Source organism: Phalacrocorax aristotelis, chromosome 6, assembly GCF_949628215.1.
Source record: "Phalacrocorax aristotelis chromosome 6, bGulAri2.1, whole genome shotgun sequence".
NCBI lineage: Eukaryota > Metazoa > Chordata > Aves > Suliformes > Phalacrocoracidae > Phalacrocorax > Phalacrocorax aristotelis.
In genome coordinates this window covers 52,060,803-52,083,365 of record NC_134281.1, presented here as the reverse complement: position 1 = coordinate 52,083,365, position 22,563 = coordinate 52,060,803, and the positions used below count along the sequence as shown (strand labels likewise).

General features: G+C 40.0%; 2 protein-coding genes across 5 annotated transcripts in view; both read right to left on the bottom strand.

Annotated features, from left to right (window-relative positions):
- ST6GALNAC3 (ST6 N-acetylgalactosaminide alpha-2,6-sialyltransferase 3) overlaps nt 1-22,563 on the bottom strand; it is a 227,148-nt gene that overhangs the window by 139,083 nt on the left and 65,502 nt on the right. The window lies entirely within an intron of this gene.
- Nucleotides 2,532-3,652, bottom strand: RPS9 (ribosomal protein S9). The gene is given in 3 exon segments (XM_075095397.1): nt 2,532-2,624; nt 2,626-3,105; nt 3,581-3,652. Coding segments are annotated over 3 exon segments (645 nt in total).

The window sequence follows — 22,563 nt, the reverse complement described above, 5'->3', positions numbered from 1 at the left end:
CTGTCAACTCAAAGAGACAGCAGCTGACATGTCCCTTTAATGTGAAAGGATAAAGAGATTTTGTGACATCATAAAGCTGGCCGTGATAAAATCAGCTCAAATAACAATAGGTACAGAAAGATATTTGCTGCTTGTCTTTCACTTTTGTCTCTCCTTGTTATTGGATGTTCATAGAAATGGAGAAGTAATGCAGCCTCCTCTCTTACACCCAAAGTATTTCCCTTTGGTTATCCAAAGGGTACAGAAATCTGTAGGAAAGCTCTGCATTGGTTAAAAATTGCAGAGTTTTCTCTGCCTTCCCTGACCACAGGACAGATTGTCTACATGATATTTATACAGAGCAAAAATCATGGATAAATTACTGGATTATTTTACTGCACGGAGACCTAGGAGAAATGAGAATTAGAGATGTTTTGACAAATCAGCTATGCAGCCATACAGCAATTAAAAAAACAGTCCTGGTACACAAGGTCAGTTAGAGAATCTCCTCTGCACCACAAAAAAAAAAAAAAAAAAAAAAAGACCTTAAAAGACACCCTTCACTACCTGCAGCAAAAGCATGCTACAGTGCGCCAGGCTGCTGACTGGGGTGAAACGTTGTTATTCCGTTATATAGGGGTAAAAGGTTTGCTTTTGTTTTAACGACATTATAAACCTAATACAAGTGCAAACAAGCTGCTCCAAGAATCAACAAGGTCAATAAGCTGAACTAAAAGCCCATTAAAAATTGCATCAGAGGGAAAGAAATGCTACAATAATAGTCCAGTAAGGCACAAAGTCTAAAACAATCTGATCAAAATGCTAAGCAGCTCAGAATTTGTCAGTTACTCAAATTACCTAAGATTCAAACCAGGTAAGGTAATTGCATCACTAAGAAAGCAAAATTTGATTTTTTTTAATTGTGCTATTGTCTAGTGATGAATAAATTACGTTTGATTCGTTTTATTCTCTCCTTCTTTGCTGCACAATTACAAGAGTACCGGAATGGGATTTTTTTAAAAATTACAATTTCATCAAAGGTTTTTAATACCCATCTATGATTTAATTTCATCGCCAAATTTGATCTATAATGATATTAATAGATAGAAAAATCCATAGTAGAGTCCATTATTGTTGAACTTTATCATCTTTTTAGAAAGTACAATAGTAAAATTATCTATTAATTAGATTAATTTCAAGGAAGTGTAAATCATCCTGACCCATGATACTTGCTTGCAAAGCTATTGTGAGAGAATGAGTAATAGGCAATAGTCCAGGAATATTATTCTGAGCAGATGCAAACTTTGAACTTGAAGTCACTAGACTTAAAAAGAATACATCATCTTACAGAAGCGCCAACATTCTGGAGAGCTGCAAGGAGGAAAAGGAAAAAAAAAATCCTAATTAGATTGTTGTTGTTCTATACAGTCCATATTACTGCTTAACATGACCACAAATTAAAAGTTGAAATAAGTGAAAATCTCTGAATTTTAGAACTTCAGGGTGAGAAGGACTGTGCCACTCAAATAACAGAGCCCCATATAAAGAACATGTCTTACAAGTAATTTAATTTATAACCTATTCTGCTGGCAAACTGTATGGCCTTGGGCAAGTATTTAACCCTAACCAGTAGCTGGCAGTAAATACATACAGTAAGGAAGAGAAATAAAACACTTAAGCATAGGTTTGCAATTTTTCTTCACCTTTCTATCACATGAAATCAATTTCTACGGATTCTGGATTAGATCTGTCCCAAACATATATCTGATTTCTAGGTCCTAGGTTTAAAAATTTAATTGTAAGGTCTTCATGGCAGCAACAGCATCCACTAAACAAAGAATGGGAAACTGTCAAGACCAGAATCTTGTATTCACATGTAAATTCTCAACAGAAACTAGTCGCTGTGTTTTCTGGTGAGCTGTATGTCACATTGCACTGTCTAATAAACTGTAAAATGTTTTCAGTTGTGATAGATGGAGGTCTTATCTGTAAAACCTCTTTATAACATACTGAGAGGCTACCAAAACTTTCTGTTTCAAGAGCTGAAGAAAGGACAGAATTGGTTTTATGCACACACAGACTCCCAGGAACACCCGGTAAGAAGGGGTGGACGGAAAGCGCTATTCTGCTCTATGATGGCATTCCCCCTTGTGATGATTCCTATACCATGTTTCATAACATCTAGGCTTTTAATACAGACACAGTGCAGAACAAAAGCAGATCACTAAAATGAAAAACCTAGAATCTTGCATCCCAAGACTTCAGTAAACATCAAACTGAACAGATGTATGTTTAGAATCATAGAATCATTAAGGTTGGAAAAGACTTCCAGGATCATCAAGTCCAACCGTCAACCCAACACCCCCAGGCCTCCTAAACCATGCTCTGAAGTGCCACATCTACATGTTTTTTGAACACCTGCAGGGATGGTGACTTTTTTTTTGGGGGGGGGGGGGGGGGACGGGGGGGGGGACGGGGGGGGGGACACAACACACACAACTCCATTTATTGTCAGTGACGCCCCAAGGTACCACCCCTGATTTTGGATGTGCTCAGTCCTCCTCCTTGTCCTCACCCCCCACCGCGGCACCCCGCCACCCCTTCTTGGTGTCCTTGCCCTTCACCCAGCCAGGGCCACCCCCCACCCCCATACAGGGAGTTCGGCAAGAAGTCGATGTGCTTCTGACAGTCCAGGCACACGATGAAGGAGGGGATGTTCACCACTTGCTTCTGCACCTGGATGTGGTGCTGGCGGGTGTGGACGCGGGTGTGGTGGATGGATTTGACCAGGCCCAGTCTAAAGACCTGGGTCTGGAGGCAGCGCTCGAGGAAATCCTCGATCTTCAGCCCCAGGATATAATCAAGCTTCCTCTTCCCCTCGTCCAGCACGCTGATGCACACCAGGTGCTGCAGCAGGGTGTTCCCCTCAAAGAGGTGCTGGGGGTCCTTCTCGTTGAGGGCAAGTGGCTCCTGCGCCACCTTCGGATCTTGGCCAGGGTCAACTGGCAGGTGAACCTGCCAGACCTCCCGCTTAAGATTGTAACTAAACAAGGAAAGTGGACAGAAGACAGAGGAAGAATGTTCTTCCCATCCCTTGAATCCCCAGTGAGTTTTAACTCCTAGGTACTGCAATATATTAAGTAAGAGAACATGATAAACATCATTGCTTTAGCTACAATTTTATGACAGCTTATAGCACCAAGCAAGAACACTTTTTCTTGAGGAAATACCGGATGTTTCTGACAGACTATTTAGCAGATGCTAAACATGCTGAATTCAAATGAAATGTGTGCACCAGAGTGGAAGAAGGACCTTGCAGTATGGGCCTTGATCCCCAGTCAGAAGTATTTGGTGTGACATTCAGTAAGGCCTGGAGTTCTTTTATAACAAAGCTTCAAGAATAAACTCCACCAAAACCACCACCGTACTTCTGATATCTCTCTGGGAGATCTAGTGAAGTGAAATTGATTTTCTTTTTTTATTAGCGAGGCTATTAAGCATAAGGCACCAAGAGATGAATGGAGAGCAAGCCACATAAAGAGATAGAAGCATCTGAAAATGCTTTTTATTTGTTGCACAGTTGCTTTTTGAGAAGAAATACCTGCATGGGTGGAAGATCAATCTCTGTCCAGACTCCAGTGGCAATATACACCATGACTCGAGGAGCCTCCATGCATCCAGAAATCTGCAGGTGCAGTAAGTGGCCACTACAGAAATCTGACCCTAAATTTGTCAATAGCACAAGGACATTTCTCCTAACTTTGAGAGACATCCTAGCTCACTAGGGACCGTTCCCCTAAAAACCGCATATTGCCAACAGCCCACTTCAACTGTTCAGTATAAGGAAATTTGAAACTGGGGCTTGCAGATGGGGTTAAGAAACTCGTTATCCACACCTCCTCCTTTCCATCCTTTTCTTTTAAACTCATGTCCTCATTGCTTTTCCTTTGATTTTATCCTGCTTTGATCATCCAGAGCTGACCATACAGATTTTTTCTCTAAGTCATCTTTCAACAGAAGCAGAAGTGCTAAGATTGCTGGAAACCAGACCTAAAAGGTGTTGGATAGCAGCACATTGCTGCTGTAGAACAATTGGTTCTTATTCTGATCTCGTTTCTTCCTGATGCACTGGTTTCCTGGCTGGTCTTTTAGAAAGTGTGATAAAAATATAGTAGGCATTATGTTTCATTTTCTGGTAGTGGAACTGTTTGGCACACAGTGGCAAAGAGAACAGAGGATACCCCCCCAACACATGCACAGTTTAAAATGCACTTATGGTCCTATGAGAGCGGAATGAATTCCTACAAGCAGAATTAATAGGATACCTTATTCTTTAACATCTGAAGGAGGCAGGAGTAAAAGAAAAATGAAACTTAAAGTGTCTTTTATTTCAAACAAAAGGAGGCTATTTAAACAGGAGAGTCTCATGGGAAAGATTTCGTATCGCTACAAACAGTGCACTTGTTCAGTATATAACGGCAATGATAACATTGCTAATGGAAGTAAGATGTCCTCTCAATTTTCATGTGGATTGTAAATTAGAGAAACAAGTACGAGAGCTAAGATATCCATGTATGCATGTGCACGTGCATGCACACATACACCGCTCACCCTCTGCAATTACTCAGTTGTAATGTCAGACCAAAGATAGAGTAGAGATGGATGATTTCTCATCTGCATCTAGCTGTGGACTTTCTGTTTGTCATTGGGCCTAGGCGATAGCATGAAGCAATATTATACTCATTAGTCCCTGGAGGTTTCTGCAGTTTATGATCAAACAGAGATGAGTTTTCCATCTTCCCGCTGCTTGTATATCATTTAGCATTACAAGATGTTCCATGAATAATGGAAATAATGAAACTACGTCCTCTAAGGCACTCTCCCCAGGCCAGAGACAGCATACACTGTAGTTATTAACAAATTATATATGCGTTGATTAGCTGGCAGCTGCCACCAAGAAGAGTGTGTATTACAGCTCAGTTTTGCCTGACCTTCCTTCACCTGGGACATGACTTTGGATCCTCCTCTTCTGAATGGTCACCAATGTTCACAAAACTTGACAAGAAAGAACGTCAATGCACTACCTGTTCTTCACAAGCATTTATGAGCATTTCTTGGCAGTCTTCATTTCTTCCGAACAGGACAACAGGATCCAACTAACTGAGTGTTGAATAATTTTTTTGTAGTACTTAAGTACACTGTAACAGCAAATGCCCTTAGAGACTCATTTAGTAATGTAAGCTGAAATACTCTAATTCTGGATCTATGCTGGCTTTAGTAAATTCTGTAACAAATCCTGGGCCATGCAGGAATTCACAGTTGTAACTATATTGAGCAGCATGGCCAGAAAAACACTTTAAAGCAACTAAGATGGAATTTAATCCTTCCGAGCCAAAAAGGATTTTTCTTGAATTGTTGCCAAAAACAATTATATGTTACACAATTTTAATTCCATTTGTTGGAAGTATATAAACATTAACTAGTTCAAGGTTACATGAAAAGTAACATTTACAGAAACAAACATCTTTAATATAAGAACTCACTGCTGAAAACATGCTAACATTGTTTTTTTGGGCGGTTTATTTCTTTGGTTTCAGGTTTTGTTTTTTATTAATAACTTGAACGTGACTTATCTGCCAGCTATCCCTCCTTTCTGCTCCTGGTAATTTAGGTATGCATTTGCAGGTTTTGACAAAATCAGAAAAAGTGCTTGGCCGGTCTCTTATCTCAAAGGTAACTAAATCCCCAAGAGAAAAACCAGCAGTGGATCAGATCAGCACCCACATTTGAGGTCAGATAGGCACAACTCAGCTATTCAACATTTTGCTTGACATTTTGCTGCCTGACCAGCATATGCACGTAGCTCCAGACTTGACAGATCGTTTGCCATCTTACATGCCAAGAGTACAGCAAGAGAGCAGGTGAGCAGGAGTGTACAAGGAGGATAAAGGGCACATTAGATCACCACTCATGGAGAAAACTTGCTTACTCAAATATCACTGATCTTGTAAAGAAATTCAAAAATTCTCTCAGTATCTCAGAAGCTAGAAGAACCCTACATGCCATTATACATGCGTACCTCAAATTTACTTCAGAAGATGCTTTAATGTAACAAAGCTGGAGAATGCAAATATTGGTTAAACCATGTAAGACAAATAGTTCCACAACCACCCTGCAGTGACAGAGCCTGATTTTCTCTTCATACACACCGGCTGATGTGATGTGTTACAGTTCATGCCGAGAGAACTACTCCTGATTTTCACCAGAGTGAAAATAATTCAGTTCAAGATTAAGCAACAATTAAGTTTTCAAAATCCCATGAACTAAATGAGAGGCTGAAAGATGCATGTACTAGAGCTTTAGTAAGTCACTGACCTTCATTGGACTGTGTTACCTTTTATATCAACGGTAAAAGTTAAAAACCGATAAAGGGACAAAAATACATTATTAGACAATCATGCTGTTCTGGCATCTCACTAGAGACGAAGGGCAAAATACATTGCATGAGGTTTGGGTGTATGGGAGGTTTATATAAAAAGACAAGGATGGGGTGTAGGTGAACAAAAGAAAAAAATATAGTCCTGAAATTTGGGGATATATAATGCATGTGGATAGAACTGCACTGCTCCTATTCCCAGCGATGTGCTTAAATACCTCCTCAAGGCAGCAATGTGATTACAAGGAATTGGTGCATTGAAACGTCTGAGAACGGAAGCTGATCCAGTGCAAACAAGTGAGAAATGAGGATGCTACAATGTTGAATATTTAATTAATGAAAGAAAAACAGAGAAGATTCACTAGAGACAACTGTTCTGCTTTCCTGGGCTTTGGCTAGCTGGCTTGAGAAGCATTTCCATTGTTAAACTCAGTTTAAAGAAAGGAAAAGAGATAGGGGCGTGCAAGAGTGTGATATTGTTCAATTAACATTTATTGTTTAAGATTTTTAACAATAGCATCTTGAAAAAGCCCATTTAATTTGTAGGAAAATGTCTGCTCCAGATTGGTTTGGCATGTTCCAGAAATGCTGCCTGATTATACCTCAGCCCAGAAGACTGAAAAAGCTGTCTTAAAGGATTACAACGTACAGACTTACATTTCTGATTTGTACAACTGCTGGAGGGCATCGTTGAGTGAAAGCATTTTGTGAGGGTATCGTACAGAATGTGCATCTTGAGTGTTTTACACACATGAATTCAGCAAACCTGCCTTCCTGGACAGCAGTAAATCAAGGACCCAAGCATCTTAGGAAGGAAAAGGGGAGAGCAATACATTATATAATTTTTCTCTATTTTGCCCTGTGAACACACTCTTCTGATAGTGCAGAGGTCTGTTTGATAAAGCAATTTGATTGATAACAACTGTGCCATTCCTCTGAAGAGTCCACATGAGTATCACAGATGGTGAGATAACTTGCTGTAATTTTCTCACCAAAGAACACTGAATCAGACTTTCAGCCTACATAGCAGTCAATAATTCCCAATAAAATTAATTAAAGGAGGTTTGGGGTGGAGGAGGGGGGAGTTTGGGGGGTTTTTATGGAGGTAGGGAGAAAAATTGTACTTGCACTTCTCAGATTTCGATTATGCCAGCATCCATGTCTCTGCTGCGATACTGGAATGTGTTCTGCGCTCAGCATGTGCCCTGGTGACTCTGAGTGCACATGTGGGCTGATGTCAGATTTTGACAGTGATAAAGAAGTGAAAATACAGAAGAGCAAAAGGCGAAAAAAACCAGGCATAAATAATACTGGATTACAAGCGACTTAGATGAGATGCCTAGAAAACTACAGTATCCTGAGGGTCTAGTCTAGTAATTGCTTTGTAATATCTTTACATTATACTGTCCTAGCTGGGTAACACAGTGTCATTGTGTCCTGCTGCTCAGAGCCTAACTAGAATAACTGGACTCAATTACATTTTGAGTGGATTTGTGGGGTATGGCACCTAAATCTACAAATAAACCAACTGTATTTCACCATACCAAAGGATTAGATAAATTGAAAAAAAAATCAAGTATAGCATTTCTACAATCCAAGCTACTCAACTGCAGCTATCCCTTAATGTTTTAAAGAGTTTTTAGCAAATAAACTGACCACAGAATGGACAAGCACAGAGAAGACTGTCAATTTGCAGGTGCACTGTGGACTGTAAGGATGTGCAGGAGTGTCCCGCAAGATCTACCTAGAAACATTGGCAATTATGGGCCTTCAAAATATCTACCACTCTGGACCTCAGACAGCCTTCTGCAAACTGAAAAAATAAGCCTCCTTCTTTAAGAAAAAAATTATTCCTAGTTCTCTAATAAGCAGTCCTTCCTGTTTCATCAAAAATACTCAACATAAGGCAAGGTTATATCAAGCCAACCATCTATTTCCAGTGACTCTTCACATTTTCTAATGTGAATCAATGGGTGAAATCACTATCTAGCCACTGACTCAAGAAACAGCACACCTGGATTCTAACATCTCGCTGGACTTGGGTACTTACTGTGGTGGGGGAACACCATACCAACATGGATAGCTAGCCTGGGTTTGTTACCTGGGAGGTAAACAAGAAACATAACTCAGTCCTTATAACTCAAATGCTGTAGTAACCTTACTCCCATTAATCTTGCAGTTTCCCTGCATAGCACAAAACTTGGGAGTGCTGGAGTTTGCCTGCCAGCATTTGTCTTGCAGGTGTATTGCTCCACTGCCTCTTTAAGTTTCCCATGTGCTCCCTTTTCACACAGAACCCTCAAAGCATTTTCACTGGCAGCATTCTTGGAATATGCACAGACCTGGCTGCTTGTCTGCAACCCTCCTTCCTCTGCCATTGCGTCAGCAATCTGTCTGAAGAGCCTGCTTTAATTTCAACTCTCACACCTTTCATTTACTGGCATTTAGTTCCATTCTCAATGGCTTGCCTCTGGAGAGTTCTTTCCCTCGGGAAGAAATGCCACAGCTTCATTGATCGGCCCGTGCTCTGTATATAGCAATTTCACAGGAGTAGGCTATATTGCTTGAACTCTGTGGCACAATTTCCATTGTTTTGCAACAGCTTTAAGGCTCTCAAAATGGTCTCATCAGCAACACTATTATCTGTTTAAAAGGCTGCACTGCTCTTTGAGTGCTGTCATTCAGTAAGCCCACCTGCACTGAATGGAATAGTATCCTTGTTGCAAATCTAGATCACATTTTGGGTCTTGAAAAACAAACAATGCTTCAACTCAAATATAGAGCTCCAACTACACCACCAAGGCATCTTTTCAGCCCTTGCTGCTTTGACTGTAACTGATAAAATGCCAGCCACATATTTTTCCCTGTAATACAGCCTGGGAATTTGCTTCAAAGTAGTTTCTGCTGTGACTAACTCCTGCACAGAATCCTGTTCAAACTAAGATGACTAGCTTTGTTGACTATTTCCTATGCAAATCTCACTTCCAATTCTATGAACCAAATTAAAAAAAAAAAAAGGAAATTGTTCTTTGCATAAGGAATTGTCAATCTATAATTTTAAAATCCCTTAAAGATTCAGTTCTAGGAGTGGGAATATCCAATCTTTCACAGAAGCCTGGCTTTTAATTTCCTTCCTGCTTTCTTGCAGTTGTCTTTCAGATACCTTTTTCATAACACTGTTTCTGAGTTGTCTGGTTTTTACTTGTATGAAGTGAATCTACTCTTGTTACTTTAGCACTCTTGTGCAAAATACACATTTTTAAACTCTAAAGAGTACCCAGTCTCCTCAGTTTCTACCACTGAAAAAAAAATACTCTATTTTTCATATTCTTTTCATAGTCAAATAGTGTTTTGCTGTGAAGTGCCTAGAATTTGTCCCTCAGCTTTCCTGCCATTCGCACTCTCCAGGTAGAGCAGAAATCCTTCTCTCACCGAATGAAAGCCATTAGTCCTTTCCTAGCCATAACACTTGCAAGACTGAATCTTCCATGGCAGTTGCCGTCACCTGTAGCCTATAGGTAGATTTTTGGAAAGGTCAGATGTTCACATCTGGCTTTTTCTGCCTGTTGTGGTACATCATGTTACAAGGGTTACACTCCCACACCGGGAAAGAAATATGTTAAAGTTAGTATCCAAAATAACTAAACAGCATTAATAACCATCTGCAAAGGAATGTGCAGAGGCAATTTATTTTGTATTTCAACAGAAATGACACTTACCAACTTGACATTACCTAAATGAGCAACACACAGTGGGCCACCCCCAACATTTCTGTTGTTTCAGTTACAGTAAATTTCAATGACAGAAAAATTTTGAGTAACACTGGCAGAAAATTGGCCAGCTGTGCTTTGAGCCCTCTCAGCAAAAGGTAAGTTCAGAGCATCTTTAGAAAGTCATGAAAAAGGAGTTAAGCTTTGACCTCTTGACATCAAGAGGTACAGGATAAAAATGTAGAAGCAAGTAACGTTAACTGTTAACAGGATCATCATCAGCATCTCTCCATAATTGTATTCACTGTATTAGACATAGCTGTAGGTGAACAGCAAAAGCATAGCCTGACTGGAGCAGCAACACAAGTGATCTGCAGCCTTGCCTCTGCCCAGCAATTCCTGTGTCACCCAGCCACAGAAATCAGAGGGATCTGTCTGACTCGGGTCCCTGGCACGGCAGAACAGTCTCCTTCCTATGGAGCATCGTTTAAAAGCAGACTGAAAGAATAGACTTTGATAGCAATGTACACGTGAAATAAGTGAATTGCGGCTTTTGGCAAGCACTGTGTCCGTTCTATGGAGCAGGCAGACCCTTGCTCAACACTGTGCAAGTACAGCCCCAGAGCGTCTTATGAGGATCTTGGGGACCTTTCAGAGAGCACAACATTGCAGCACCACTGTCAAATACCAGCATTCCGTGTCCTATTTCCAGAGTGTTAAGTTTTGTCACATCAGTCAAGAAAGGCAAGAGACACCACTCCACACCTTCAACTTGGTTTATAAAGTTTCCTGTCATTACAGCTGAGTGTTTTTGTTTCTAAGACAAAATATTTCTCATAAGAGTTAGCAACTATGAAGGCAGCTGTGTTGAGGAGGTAGTTAATCAACGACCTATTCAAGCATTCCCCCTCCCAAACAGAATGGTTTGGGTACACTAGTAGCATGCCTGTTTAAGGCTACACAGAAGCACAGAGCTTCCCCAGAGAAGAGGGGAAGCCTTTGTTCATGTGATGAAAGAAAGACCTTATATCCCCTGAGAAGGGCACTTACTAGACTCTTACACTAGGGAAAGGATGTCTGGTTTTTAAATTCCTATGAGTGTTTCCTGATGCTACCTATGCAATGATCCAGTTTGTTATAGTGTTTTCTAAATCCTAGCCAACAGTTTTATCTCTGCAGGTAGAGAGTAATGGGGTTCTTAACAAATGTACTTATTAAAAAGTCAGAAACTGTGCTACCAAAGTCTGTGTGCGTAAGCGGGGAAACATCACCCTTCATGCAAGCTCAAGTTTTTCTCAGGTTACTCAATAGGAGCACAAAATAATTCTATTTCATATTTCTTCACAGAAGCTCCAGACTTTGAGCCCAGCTCTTGTTCCTAACAATAATGGCTGACAGGTAGACGGAGGTTATAATGGCTCCATTATAAAGGAAACCCAAAAGGATACAGAGTTAAAGGTTTCACAGCTCACCAACTCTGTCATGGCTTGATGTTTCAGCTTTTGAATTCTTGTCTTTGCTTCTTCCTTTTAACATTTTTATAGGATTTTCTAAGCTGGACTACCTAATAAAGCAGCTGTGCTATTTGCTGGATAAAAATCTAATATAAGAGCTCCCTCTTTAAAACAAATAAAAATAAATGCAACAAATGTGTAGTTCTGCTTTTGCCCTGTTGATTTCAAATCCCACAGGAGTTTCACTATTGTATTATCATTTACATAATAACTCGGGGTAGAAACCATTCAGTGAAATGCACTGAGGTTCACCTTGGGACCTGACCCTGGTAGGGTTCCATCCTCCTCTATTTTCATTTTATCTTTAAGTTGAGAATTCATTTTTAAACTGCACCAAAGCACACATATGGCTCACAATAATATTCTCAAGAGGAGGCCCACTAGTTTTAGGAACAACGGTGGAAAGAATACAAACAGAGCAGTGTGAAAAGAAATCTCAGCAAGGCTGTGCCTGACTGAAGTCTCTTCTGCATTCAACATTTGAATTTTTTACATTATTTATTGCCACCATCAAAAGTTTAATCCTTAAGGCATCATTCCGCACGCAGTCGCCTTATAAGCACATGAAATCCTAGGTAGCTTAATTCTGATACAGTTATATAAATTATTAACCTCATCTCCAAATATGATGTGCATTTCATCTGAGGAACTGTCTGGGATATAGAACTTTAGTGTGGAGACCAAATTTCTCATATTCAAGCTCATTTTCAAGAGCTCTGTTAACTGATCTTTCACTTGAAGATTATACTGCAAACAAGCGCCATTTTGTAAGCGGCAAGTAGGACCAAGAAAACACCTCCAAACACACGTATTTACCTAATGGAATCTTATTTTCAATCTAAATTTCTGAATTTTTCTCTCCAGCTTACCAGACAAACATTCTCAACGCTTCTTCCCCACCCTACTAAAAACTCCAGGCAGATTAACCTACAATTGTGGCTAATTGTAAGGTACCTTGAGGTAACCTACTACTTTGAGAGCATCAAACTTGATTACTTAAGACGTGACAGATCTCACAAGAGAAAACTCTCTGCATGCACCACTTCTATTATTCATTCCCTACTGTCACCCTGAGTGTTCTCAGAAGAGTTCTCCAAATGTCACCTTCCCACTAACTTTCACATAGCTATATACTTGTGGTTAGAAATACTGTTTCAAGTATATCCCAGTGTAAATGTTCGGTTACCACATACACAGAAAATGCATTAGTTTCTTCTAAAGAAAAAAAATAGGGAAAAGAAGAAAAAAAAAAAAAAAGCCAAAAAACCAAACCACACTGTGTCCACAGAGCCAGTATATCCTTCTATGTTATCCTCAAAACTAAAAGTAGATAGAATGAATAAAGTTATTTTTAACATCACTACAACTCCAAAGAGCTTCCTCCAAGGGTCTCTGAAGTACACAGAAAGGCATGTGCTGGCTTCTTTCTGCAGCGGTCCTGACCTTGCATTCAGTCCATGACTGCCTGCTCAGTTTGCCTATATTAATGATTCAGTTGTTATTTCCATTATTTCCATCCAAAATTCATCTGAGAAATAGCAACACATTGTGCAAATATCTATATTCTTAAACATGAGGAAATATGTATATTCTTTGCTAAGATTAGTTTTTATTTCCACTTGAGAAGTTTCAGCCATCTATCTAAGAAAAAGAAACAAGATAAAACAAGCAGTTGTCCAGTGGAATGTTATACATCAAGCAAGGGACAGTTTGGTTAAACTGCTGGTTAATACCACTGATAAATCAGCACAGATCAGAATTCACTGCCCAAAATGGGAGGAAAAAATCTTTGTGTTTTGAAGGAGTGAAATAAAGCAACTACAGTGTCTAAGTATCTTCTGTAAATATCCTTTTAAGCAGAAAGACAGAAAGCATTCTAAGGTTCCAGAATAACAATGTTGACAACATCTCAGCTGAACCCATTTTAGGACCTGATCCAAAACTGAATAAGTAAAGACATGGTGAGCTGCCATAGGGCATTAAGCTGTGGTTTCCATAGGCAATCACTAGTAACATTGCTGCTAATAGGAAGGGAGTGGTTGTGAAGCAGGCAGTACACATCCAGAAACTGCACTGCCAATAGGTGCTTTTAATTTTTTATTGTATTTTTTATTGTCCCCTTGGACATAAGGAATTTTGAGAATCCCAACATTACAAGCATTTTAAGTGGACTTCTGTGTCTCTTGCGCTAGCCTATTAAAACGGTTGTCTGCCTTTCAAATCCTAGATCCATTGAAGTCAATGAGTTCATTCTGCCTGAGTAAAATGGTCCATCTCCTCCACCCATTTCTTTTCACCTTTGTCTTCCGAGAAAAGCTCAGGTTCTCTCAGTAGCTTCCATTGTCAAGATCTTTATTACAATTAGAAGTATTTATAATGTCTGGCTAGGTAAAAATGCTTTCCGCAATCAAAGCCTTTTTGAACATTTTTAATTTTGTTCCATTCCAGTATTACTGATATATATATAATATATATATATTACCATCTGTATTTTGAAATGAGGGAAACTAATGCAGATAGATTAAGTAACCCAGATAAGGGCGGACATCTGAGCACGCCACATTCAGCACACAAACCACAAGATCCATTACAGTTTATTAGTTTAATTGCTTTCAGAATGGCCTTAGCTACAAAACTGTCTTGTAAAAGCAACGCAAACACCACCGATTTCTCTTGCGTACTTTCTTATTAAAAAAAAAAAACACAAAACCTTTTCCCTTCGAGCATAAAAGAAACATGCTTCTTAGAATTTGCTTTTCATTAGAAACCAGGAGTAGTATCAACTTCTCTTCAAACTACCTTTGGAGGCCACATCTGGTTAGTTTAATTCTTCAAAGATTGCCTTCCTCTGTCTTCTTGGAGCTTTTTTTCTGTCACACATTGGCTCGTTTTGTGTCTGACAGTTCTTTTATTACCAGATTTCATTTTGAATCCGATTTCCCCCCTGTCTCATTACTTCTGTCTTGCTCTCTGTTTGTTCTCTTTTTCTTTTCCTGTCTGACAATTCTCTTATTAGTGGATTTGGTTTTCCTTTTGTTTCATGCTTTCTGGTTTTATTCTCTTGTGTCTTATTTTTGCTTTTTTACTTATTTTTCTCTTGTCAAGGCCTCCTTTTCTTTCTGCCTACTCTGTCAAAAGATATATACTTAGCTTTTGTTTAAGGTTAAGGGATTTCAGCATGTTGTGGAGTTGGTTTATCATTAGATATTGCCATGCAGAAGGAACCAGGTTTAAATCTTAGTGCCTTCAGCTGTTCACTAATCTAAGTACCAACCTATTTACACAGCCATTAGCTCTGCTCCTCAGCTACTACAACATGCCCTAGATCTAAACTTACTGGGTTAAGAGCAAGGACACTGCTTTTAAATTCATTACTTTCTCCCAGCATTCTGCATAAGCTATTAGGTTTCCTCCAGTTAGTACAGAGAAAAGGCGACACACAAGCCACACCTTCACTCTGCTCCCTGCAGGTTCTCCTAACATGATTGCTACAGTAAATGAATGGTCTCCTGAAGTGCATTAACAGGCACCAATGTCACCTGCAGTTCCTTGTGTCCCAGCTCCTCCCCAGGTAAATGGTTGTGTGCACACACCACACAGTCTTGCTGTAAGACATTTCAGAGAGAAAATGAGAGCTTTTGTGTGATTCATTGGGGAAAAGGTGGAAATGCTGCTATTAGTGAGCTTCATCCAGCTGGTCTCCTAATCCTTTAAAGAACTCACTGTACCATCAGGATTGCATGCATCCTAGGAGTTAACAAGCGCCTGCTGGAGCAGAGTGACCATTTGCAAGCAGTCAGGGCCCTGAGTGAAAGCCAGGGAGACCTCACTTATTTGCCACCCGCATCACTGATTTGCTTCAGGTGGCAGAACTTAAGGCAAGACCAAGAAAGCACTGCTGGGACAGGGAGCTGATCTGAAAGGAGATGCTTGGCCTGTACTGATACTTGGGGATCCACTTACCAATGAGATATTTATTTTTATGGGAGTAGAAAACACAGTTGGGTGAATTTGCTGCCATTGACTGCAAGGAGGAGGAGAATATTGTCTCACTGCCCCCTCATATTGTTGTTCTGGTGTTTTTCAAATTAAAAGGGAAGTATTGCAGTCACAAATTTTCTCCTCCGTGCTTATGGATGGAGAACTTCTGCTTCCAAAGTGTGTTGGTTTTGGCTGGGATAGAGTTAATTTTCTTCACAGTAGCTAGTGTGGGGCTGTGTATTGGATTTCTGCTGGAAACAGTGTTGATAACAAAGGGATGTTTTCATTACTGATGAGCAGGGCTTACACAGAATCAAGGCCTTTTCTGCTTTTCACCTCACCCCACCTGTGAGGTGCTGGGGGTGCACAAGGAGTTGGGAGGGGACACAGCCAGGACAGCTGACCCCAACTGACCAAAGGAGTATCCTACACCATGTGATGTCATGTTCAACATATAAAGGGGTGGGGGGAAGAAGGGGGGACTTTCGTAGTGATGGTGTTTGTCTTCCCAAGTAACTGTTATATGTGATGGAGCCCTACATTCCTAGAGATGGCTGAACACCTGCCTGCCCATGGGAAGTAGTGAATTAATTCCTTGGTTTGCTTTGCTTGTGTGCATGGCTTTTGCTTTACTTAAACCGTCTTTATCTCAACCCATGAGTTTTCTCACTTTTACTTTTCTGATTTTCTCCCCCATCTCACCGGAAGGCGAGTGAGTGAGTGGCTGGGTAGGGCTTAGCTGCTGGCTGGGGTTAAACCCCAACTCAGAGGCACCAAGGACAGGAGCTTCACTAGATTTCTGGGTGAGAGCTCACACTGACGTATTATTTGTCAAGAGACACATTAAATAAACTTGGCCTTTTTTGCTGTCATCAGCTGTCTGAAAGACGAGCTACAAGCATTAGAATTTCTTTTAATGCCACAGCACTTACATTAGAGATAGCACAGTAGAAGCATCTTATATTTGGAAAGAAGGTGTGATGTCAGGGGTATTACTTGCTGGGGCTCTTTGTTCCTCAGTGGGGCAGTGGCTCCTGTGCAGTGTCTCCTGTACATGTTTACACTGGGGGTGAACAAAGTAGTAAATTGTCTTCGGTAAATTAAAATTTGGTGATTCAATAGGAGGATGAAATGCCATGTCATTTTCATAGCCTATAAAGAGGATCTCTATAAAGTGACTCAGCATTACTTTAAAGGTCATTACTGCCCAAGTGCAAGGATCATGCTTCCTTTCAGTTATTTTCAGAACACAGCCTCACTATTGCCACCAAAGAAATTTTCAGGTCATTTTTTTGTTGGCAGGTCACAGGACTTTCTCACAGTTTCCCGTTCTCTGGACATAAATATCAAAAGCAGTACTGCATACAAACAGCAGTGCAGACTATCAAGACAGTGATTGCTGCTCAAGTTTCTGAAAATTAAAGAAAAAACATATCATGTGTCATGCACTGTGGGCTAGGCATTCTAGTGATACCCTAAAAGGTATCACTAGCACCCTGTTCCATTTGCTAATAAAAGCTAAGAAATCAAAAGGATATATCGCATACAGTGATATGGGGCAGTGCAATATAAAATATAAAGGCATGCAGCATTATTTGCTCTATTTAAATCCCGTGGCAATACTAAAAACGGCAGCTGTGTGAACCAGACACCAACACTTCCTTGCTATGCACAAATTCTGTATTCTTGGACCCGTATCAGATTCATCAAACTGAATCCATGATGAGAAAAAGAAAGAATACAAAGAAAATGCTCAGACACACACTGTTGGTGGGATAGGCTTTTTTTTCCTTTTCTTTAAACAGACACATCTGCACCAATTTCTCTGACTAAATGGTATTAATCACACTACCACAGCAAGTCCCACAGCACAGATAATTCATCTGATCTAGTGATAAGGAAGGCCATCTCTGTTCCTGCAAACCCCACTCTTCTCCACATCACTTAGTTTCCTATCTCATGATTTAAATAGAATTGGGACTAGGTTGCACACCCTTGATACAGAATTCCCACTAACATTTCACTAACTGTTCACCACTATGCATAAAAGCTCCTATTAGTGGTCTTTGAGTGCTGCTGAACCTGACATAGCAGTGAACTGCAGCAAGCAGACTGGGATTTGAAATTTCAAAGCCATTTAGATGCCTTAAAGATGCACTGTCATAATCTGCCTTTGGGAATGATCTGCCTTCATAGCAAAAGCTAGTATGTTAGCAATGTACTCCGACTCCCACAGGCTCTCCTGCAGCCTAGTTATAGCTACCATAAGCCCTGTTTCAGCACTCTCCACTGTCTGTGCTGGATTTAATCACAGTAAGGACCCCATGCACCTTTCCCTGGACAGCCAGAATCAGGTATTTGTAGACACATGCTGGTTTTAAACTAAAACTATGTGGCAGAGCTTCCCTGTTTTCCAGCATCTCTAGAAATGGAGCAGTCAAAAGACAAATAATACATTTCCTGAAGTCAAACCTGCACCCCGCAGAAATCAGAGACTGATCTGCATTTAAATGCAAGGCAAACTCTGTAGGCCAGCCCATAACTCTACTGTACCTGTTAGTCTTGTACTCCAAACTGAGGCAGGCAAGAAACACCAAAATTTGCCTCTGCATGGCAGTTCTCAGCAGAATCCAAACAATCCCAGATGGAAGCTGCATAAGGGATCCTGGGTCTTCAGTTTCTCAACCTTTGTGGCTTGAATTCAGGCCAAAGCAGTGACTGTTTTGAATATGAATGCTTCTCTGGAGTCATGAACTGCTCTTAAGTTCCTGCCTGGAGCCTATCTATACTACGTTAAGAGTAACTGCACATGCCAGAACCATCATGGACCCTGCACACTTCTGCCAAAATTCTATCCACTTCACTGGAACTTAATTTGGCCCAGAGTCTCAAATTACTTAATTCAAACAGCATCTTGTTATAAATTTGCTGGGAACTATCCCCCAGTTGTTTATCAGCAGGAAGACAAAATTTAAAATACAGTTTATATTTTCCAAGGCCAAGATTTGTTGGCTCTATACTAATACTATTGACTTGTAAATAAACAGTAAAAAGGAGGGTAAAATCTATCATGCAGGATACTGTTCCTCTCATAAATACCCACATTTTATCTACCTAGCAAATAGAGAGCAAGCAAGGCTTCTTAACTACTTAACACTTCAGCTGTTCAGATAAACCCTTGGATATTGTTAGCAGATAAAAGATAACAAGTTGTGAAACGAATATCCTTTCAATTCCCTTTCACTTACTTCACATTACTTGAGATAAGAGTAAATTACCTCAAATGCATCCCTTATCAAAAACAAAACAAAACAAAACAACCCAAGGATACATCTCCATACCTTTAAAACATTCATATTTTCAGTTTCCATTATTTCCCCTCAACTTTTGTCAAAGATGCACATAGTACCAGTATTTTCCTTCTGTATCCCATCCTCAAAAAAAGCCTATGGTGTACAGAAAGCAAGTGTCAAACAAGGACAAGGTTTGACCCAAATGTATGTAACTTAATATTTTACCATCCACTTGACAGTTTACCCAGAGTTCAGAAGTATTTAGATGCAAATGTCCAGTTAATGCACATAAACAGAATACTTCAAGCAAGAAGGAAAGCAACCTATGGGGAAAACACAGTATTAAGCCATCTATGTATTTCAGACCATACTTCAGGAAAGCTCTCCCTCTTAAAGGCTTGAGTTTGTCAGTTTAAAAAGGCATGCAGCAAGTAAGCAAACTCAACTATTTCAAAAGCCAAAGACCAACACACTGGCAATTTCAAAACCTTGTAACTCCCTACCAGGAACTCTCATGACTGAAATATTTTGTTAATTGTATTTTTTTTTTTTGTTAATTGTATTTTTCTACTGTAGAAGCACTTCATCTACACATACATGAGGTGAGCACAGGAGGCTGACTGTGAAGATGTCACCCTTAAATGAACTGACTCTGGTAGGTGTCCCTTCCAACATTAGAACACTGCTTTTTATCATTGTTGTTTTAAAAGTTATTCCAAAGCTTCACTGGTTTGAAAATACATACAGAGAGACAGAAATTGCAAAAGAAATGGGGAGGGTTATACTATTGTTATAGGACAAGATGAACTGATGAAAAAACTATGCTCTGGCTTTTTTTTAATGTTCTTACTGTTTTCAAACAAAAACCTCAGTCTTTTGTGGAAGATAATTTCTGATCAATCGGTTCTAATCAATTGTTTCAAAACCAGTGACTGAATTTTGTACAGACCACAAGAAGATTGCCAGTGAAGTCTATGCCTCACCCGGTAAGGCTGTTTTATGAGCTGTCATATTCAGCAAATCTCATCCAGAACCGAGCTCTGCCTCTGAACTATTTAACAATTAGATGAAATGTTTTGGTACAGTTTCACTGTAATTCAATTGAGATGAGAGTTTAAGTGAAACAAAACTTCAGAATGCCACCCCATTTATACCCATCCCTATATTGCTTAAAATACCCAAGACCACTTCCAGAGAAAATTTCAATTGCTGCAAAAACTTAATGGGCCTTAACATTTCATATACCACAGAGCCAAACACAGACAGACAAACTACAGGTTGATGTTATTTAGAATACTGTAGGACACCAAAAGAGCACTCCAGGGTAAAAAGCTCCCTGCTGCTAATGGTCTGTGTTTGAGCTGACAGCAGTGACATACATATACAGGGTGAGAATTCCTGGGGGCAAAGTCATGATATAAATGAAACACTGTCTTCAGAAGGGGGAGGCACAGATGCACTGGTAATGTCTATTGTGAATTTGCACACATACATGCAAATTTAAAAAGGCTAAAAACCAAACTAGGCTGAAGGTTAGCTTGAGGAATAAAGATGAAAAAGTATGAATTTAGGATACCATCAGAAAACAGAGAAGGAAATGCATGCATGCAGAGGGGAGAAGGAAGGGATGCTCAGAGAGAAGGACAACCATCACTTGGTCAATTGGTGGATGTGTCATATTCACATCTGGTTGCCTAAATATAAAGAAAACTTCTCAGTCCTACCTAGTCCTGCCTTTTCTATAGAGCCATCATTTACAAAAACAGGTCTGTCACTACAACCTTGACTAATACAGAAAGCACTACATACCTGCATGAAAGAAATAACAACTGACTGAGTCTGCACCAACACGAGATTCAGCTGATGAGCCATTACAAGTCATGAGCAACATCCTATTGTTTTTCTAGCATCTTCCCTGTCATTTGTTATTTTTAGCTTGCTGTTGTAAGAAAAGAAGTCACAGACTACTGTGTCCTCCCTGTCCGTTCACCACGTTCAAGAACCGCATTTCCTTACAAGTTTTCTCAAAATCTGCTTCATGGGGTATACTCAAAAGTTATCCTCACTCACTGCACTTCTGGTCCATACTAATACACACAAACCAGCCAGCTACCCAGAGCTTTTGTAGCTCAGGATCTGTCATAACATTGATTTGAGAGAGCCCTGCTACTAAGGAAAAGAGCTAGACAGGGGGACAGGGAAGAAATCAGAGGTACTGCAAGGAGATGCCATTTCATAAAGGCTGAGGGAAAGCAGCCAGAAAAGCAAAAGATATTGTGAGGTGGAGGGAGGGAAGCATACAATGACATAAGAACCCCACCCTGAGGCAACCAGGTTGTATGAATTCCACTACTGATGGAATGACTTTTTACTCATTAAGAAACTCCCTTCAGATAGTCTGTTGGTGTCCGTTTTGATTGTTTCCAGGGCAGAGGACAGAGAGATTGATATGTCCATAAGACAAATGAGTCAATGTAAAGGTGTTTCAATGTCTGCATAAGGTCACAGGTAAAACGCTCTTCTATTAGCGGTGCAATAGCTGCTCAACATAGGCCACCATAAAGCAAGTTCCAGTGGCACCATGTGCATACAGCAGCCAGGTTCAGGGCTTATCATGGCCAAGCACAAGTCAGGAGAGACTAATAGGGCTTGTACATAAATATATTCTTACCTATTATCAGGAAACCAACTGTTTCCATGGAGAAAGTGTAAGAGTTTTGCTTACAGCAACCCTAAGAAATGAGAGCAAATTCACAGAACTCCTATTTCTGATAATCCATTTTGACAGAATTCATTAGCCAACTTGGGATTCCTGCAGTTTATTTTGATCAGGATAAAAAATTCATGACGGATCCAGGTATCTCATGCAATCCGCCTGCTAACCAATAAAACAAAAAATCAAAACCAGCCAAGCAAAACAACCCCCCCAGACTTGCCTTGAATGCAACAGAGATTAAGGTAAAAGGAGGTATTTTCTTTACTCACACAATGCCAAACTTTCTAGCTGACATTCAGTCCAGAAGGATTTTTTGGCTTTTCCTCCGGACTAGATTGCCAATGATTTTGTGACTCCAACCAGTGCTTTAAATACAGCCCCTCTCACTGCTCTTGTACTCTTTCTACCTTCTCTAGCCCATATATCCAAGCCTTCATAAAAATCACATGCAATGAAACCTTCTGCCCACATGCACCCTGTGCTTGCTCGTGTTTGAAGTGGAAGCTGCTATCACTCTGCCATCTGTTCTGTAAAAGACCATCTCTGTTTCATATGGTTTTCCCAGATGAAGGGCAACTATTGTTTCCCCATTGGTAGCAATATAGTTTTAGTCCAATTGAGATCAATATCTAGTAGCAAAAAAACAGGACAGAAACACTGCATTATGACTTAAAAAGACAAAAAAAATAGTTTAAATAAACTTGCCTGGAGAGCAGCTCAAAAGGCTCTGAAGAAGCTAAGGAGAGACAGTAACATTACACTCAAGCATGTAGGTCTGCCCTGTTTTAAACCCTTTAAAAGGAACCTTTTTGATGTTAAAGAAAAGCGATAGCATGAAAGTGTTTATGGTAAAAGGCCAGCTTAAAATGTCCTTGGCTCAAAGGCCATCCAAGGCCACCTGTCTTCACCTTTTTTAAACATAAATCTCCACACT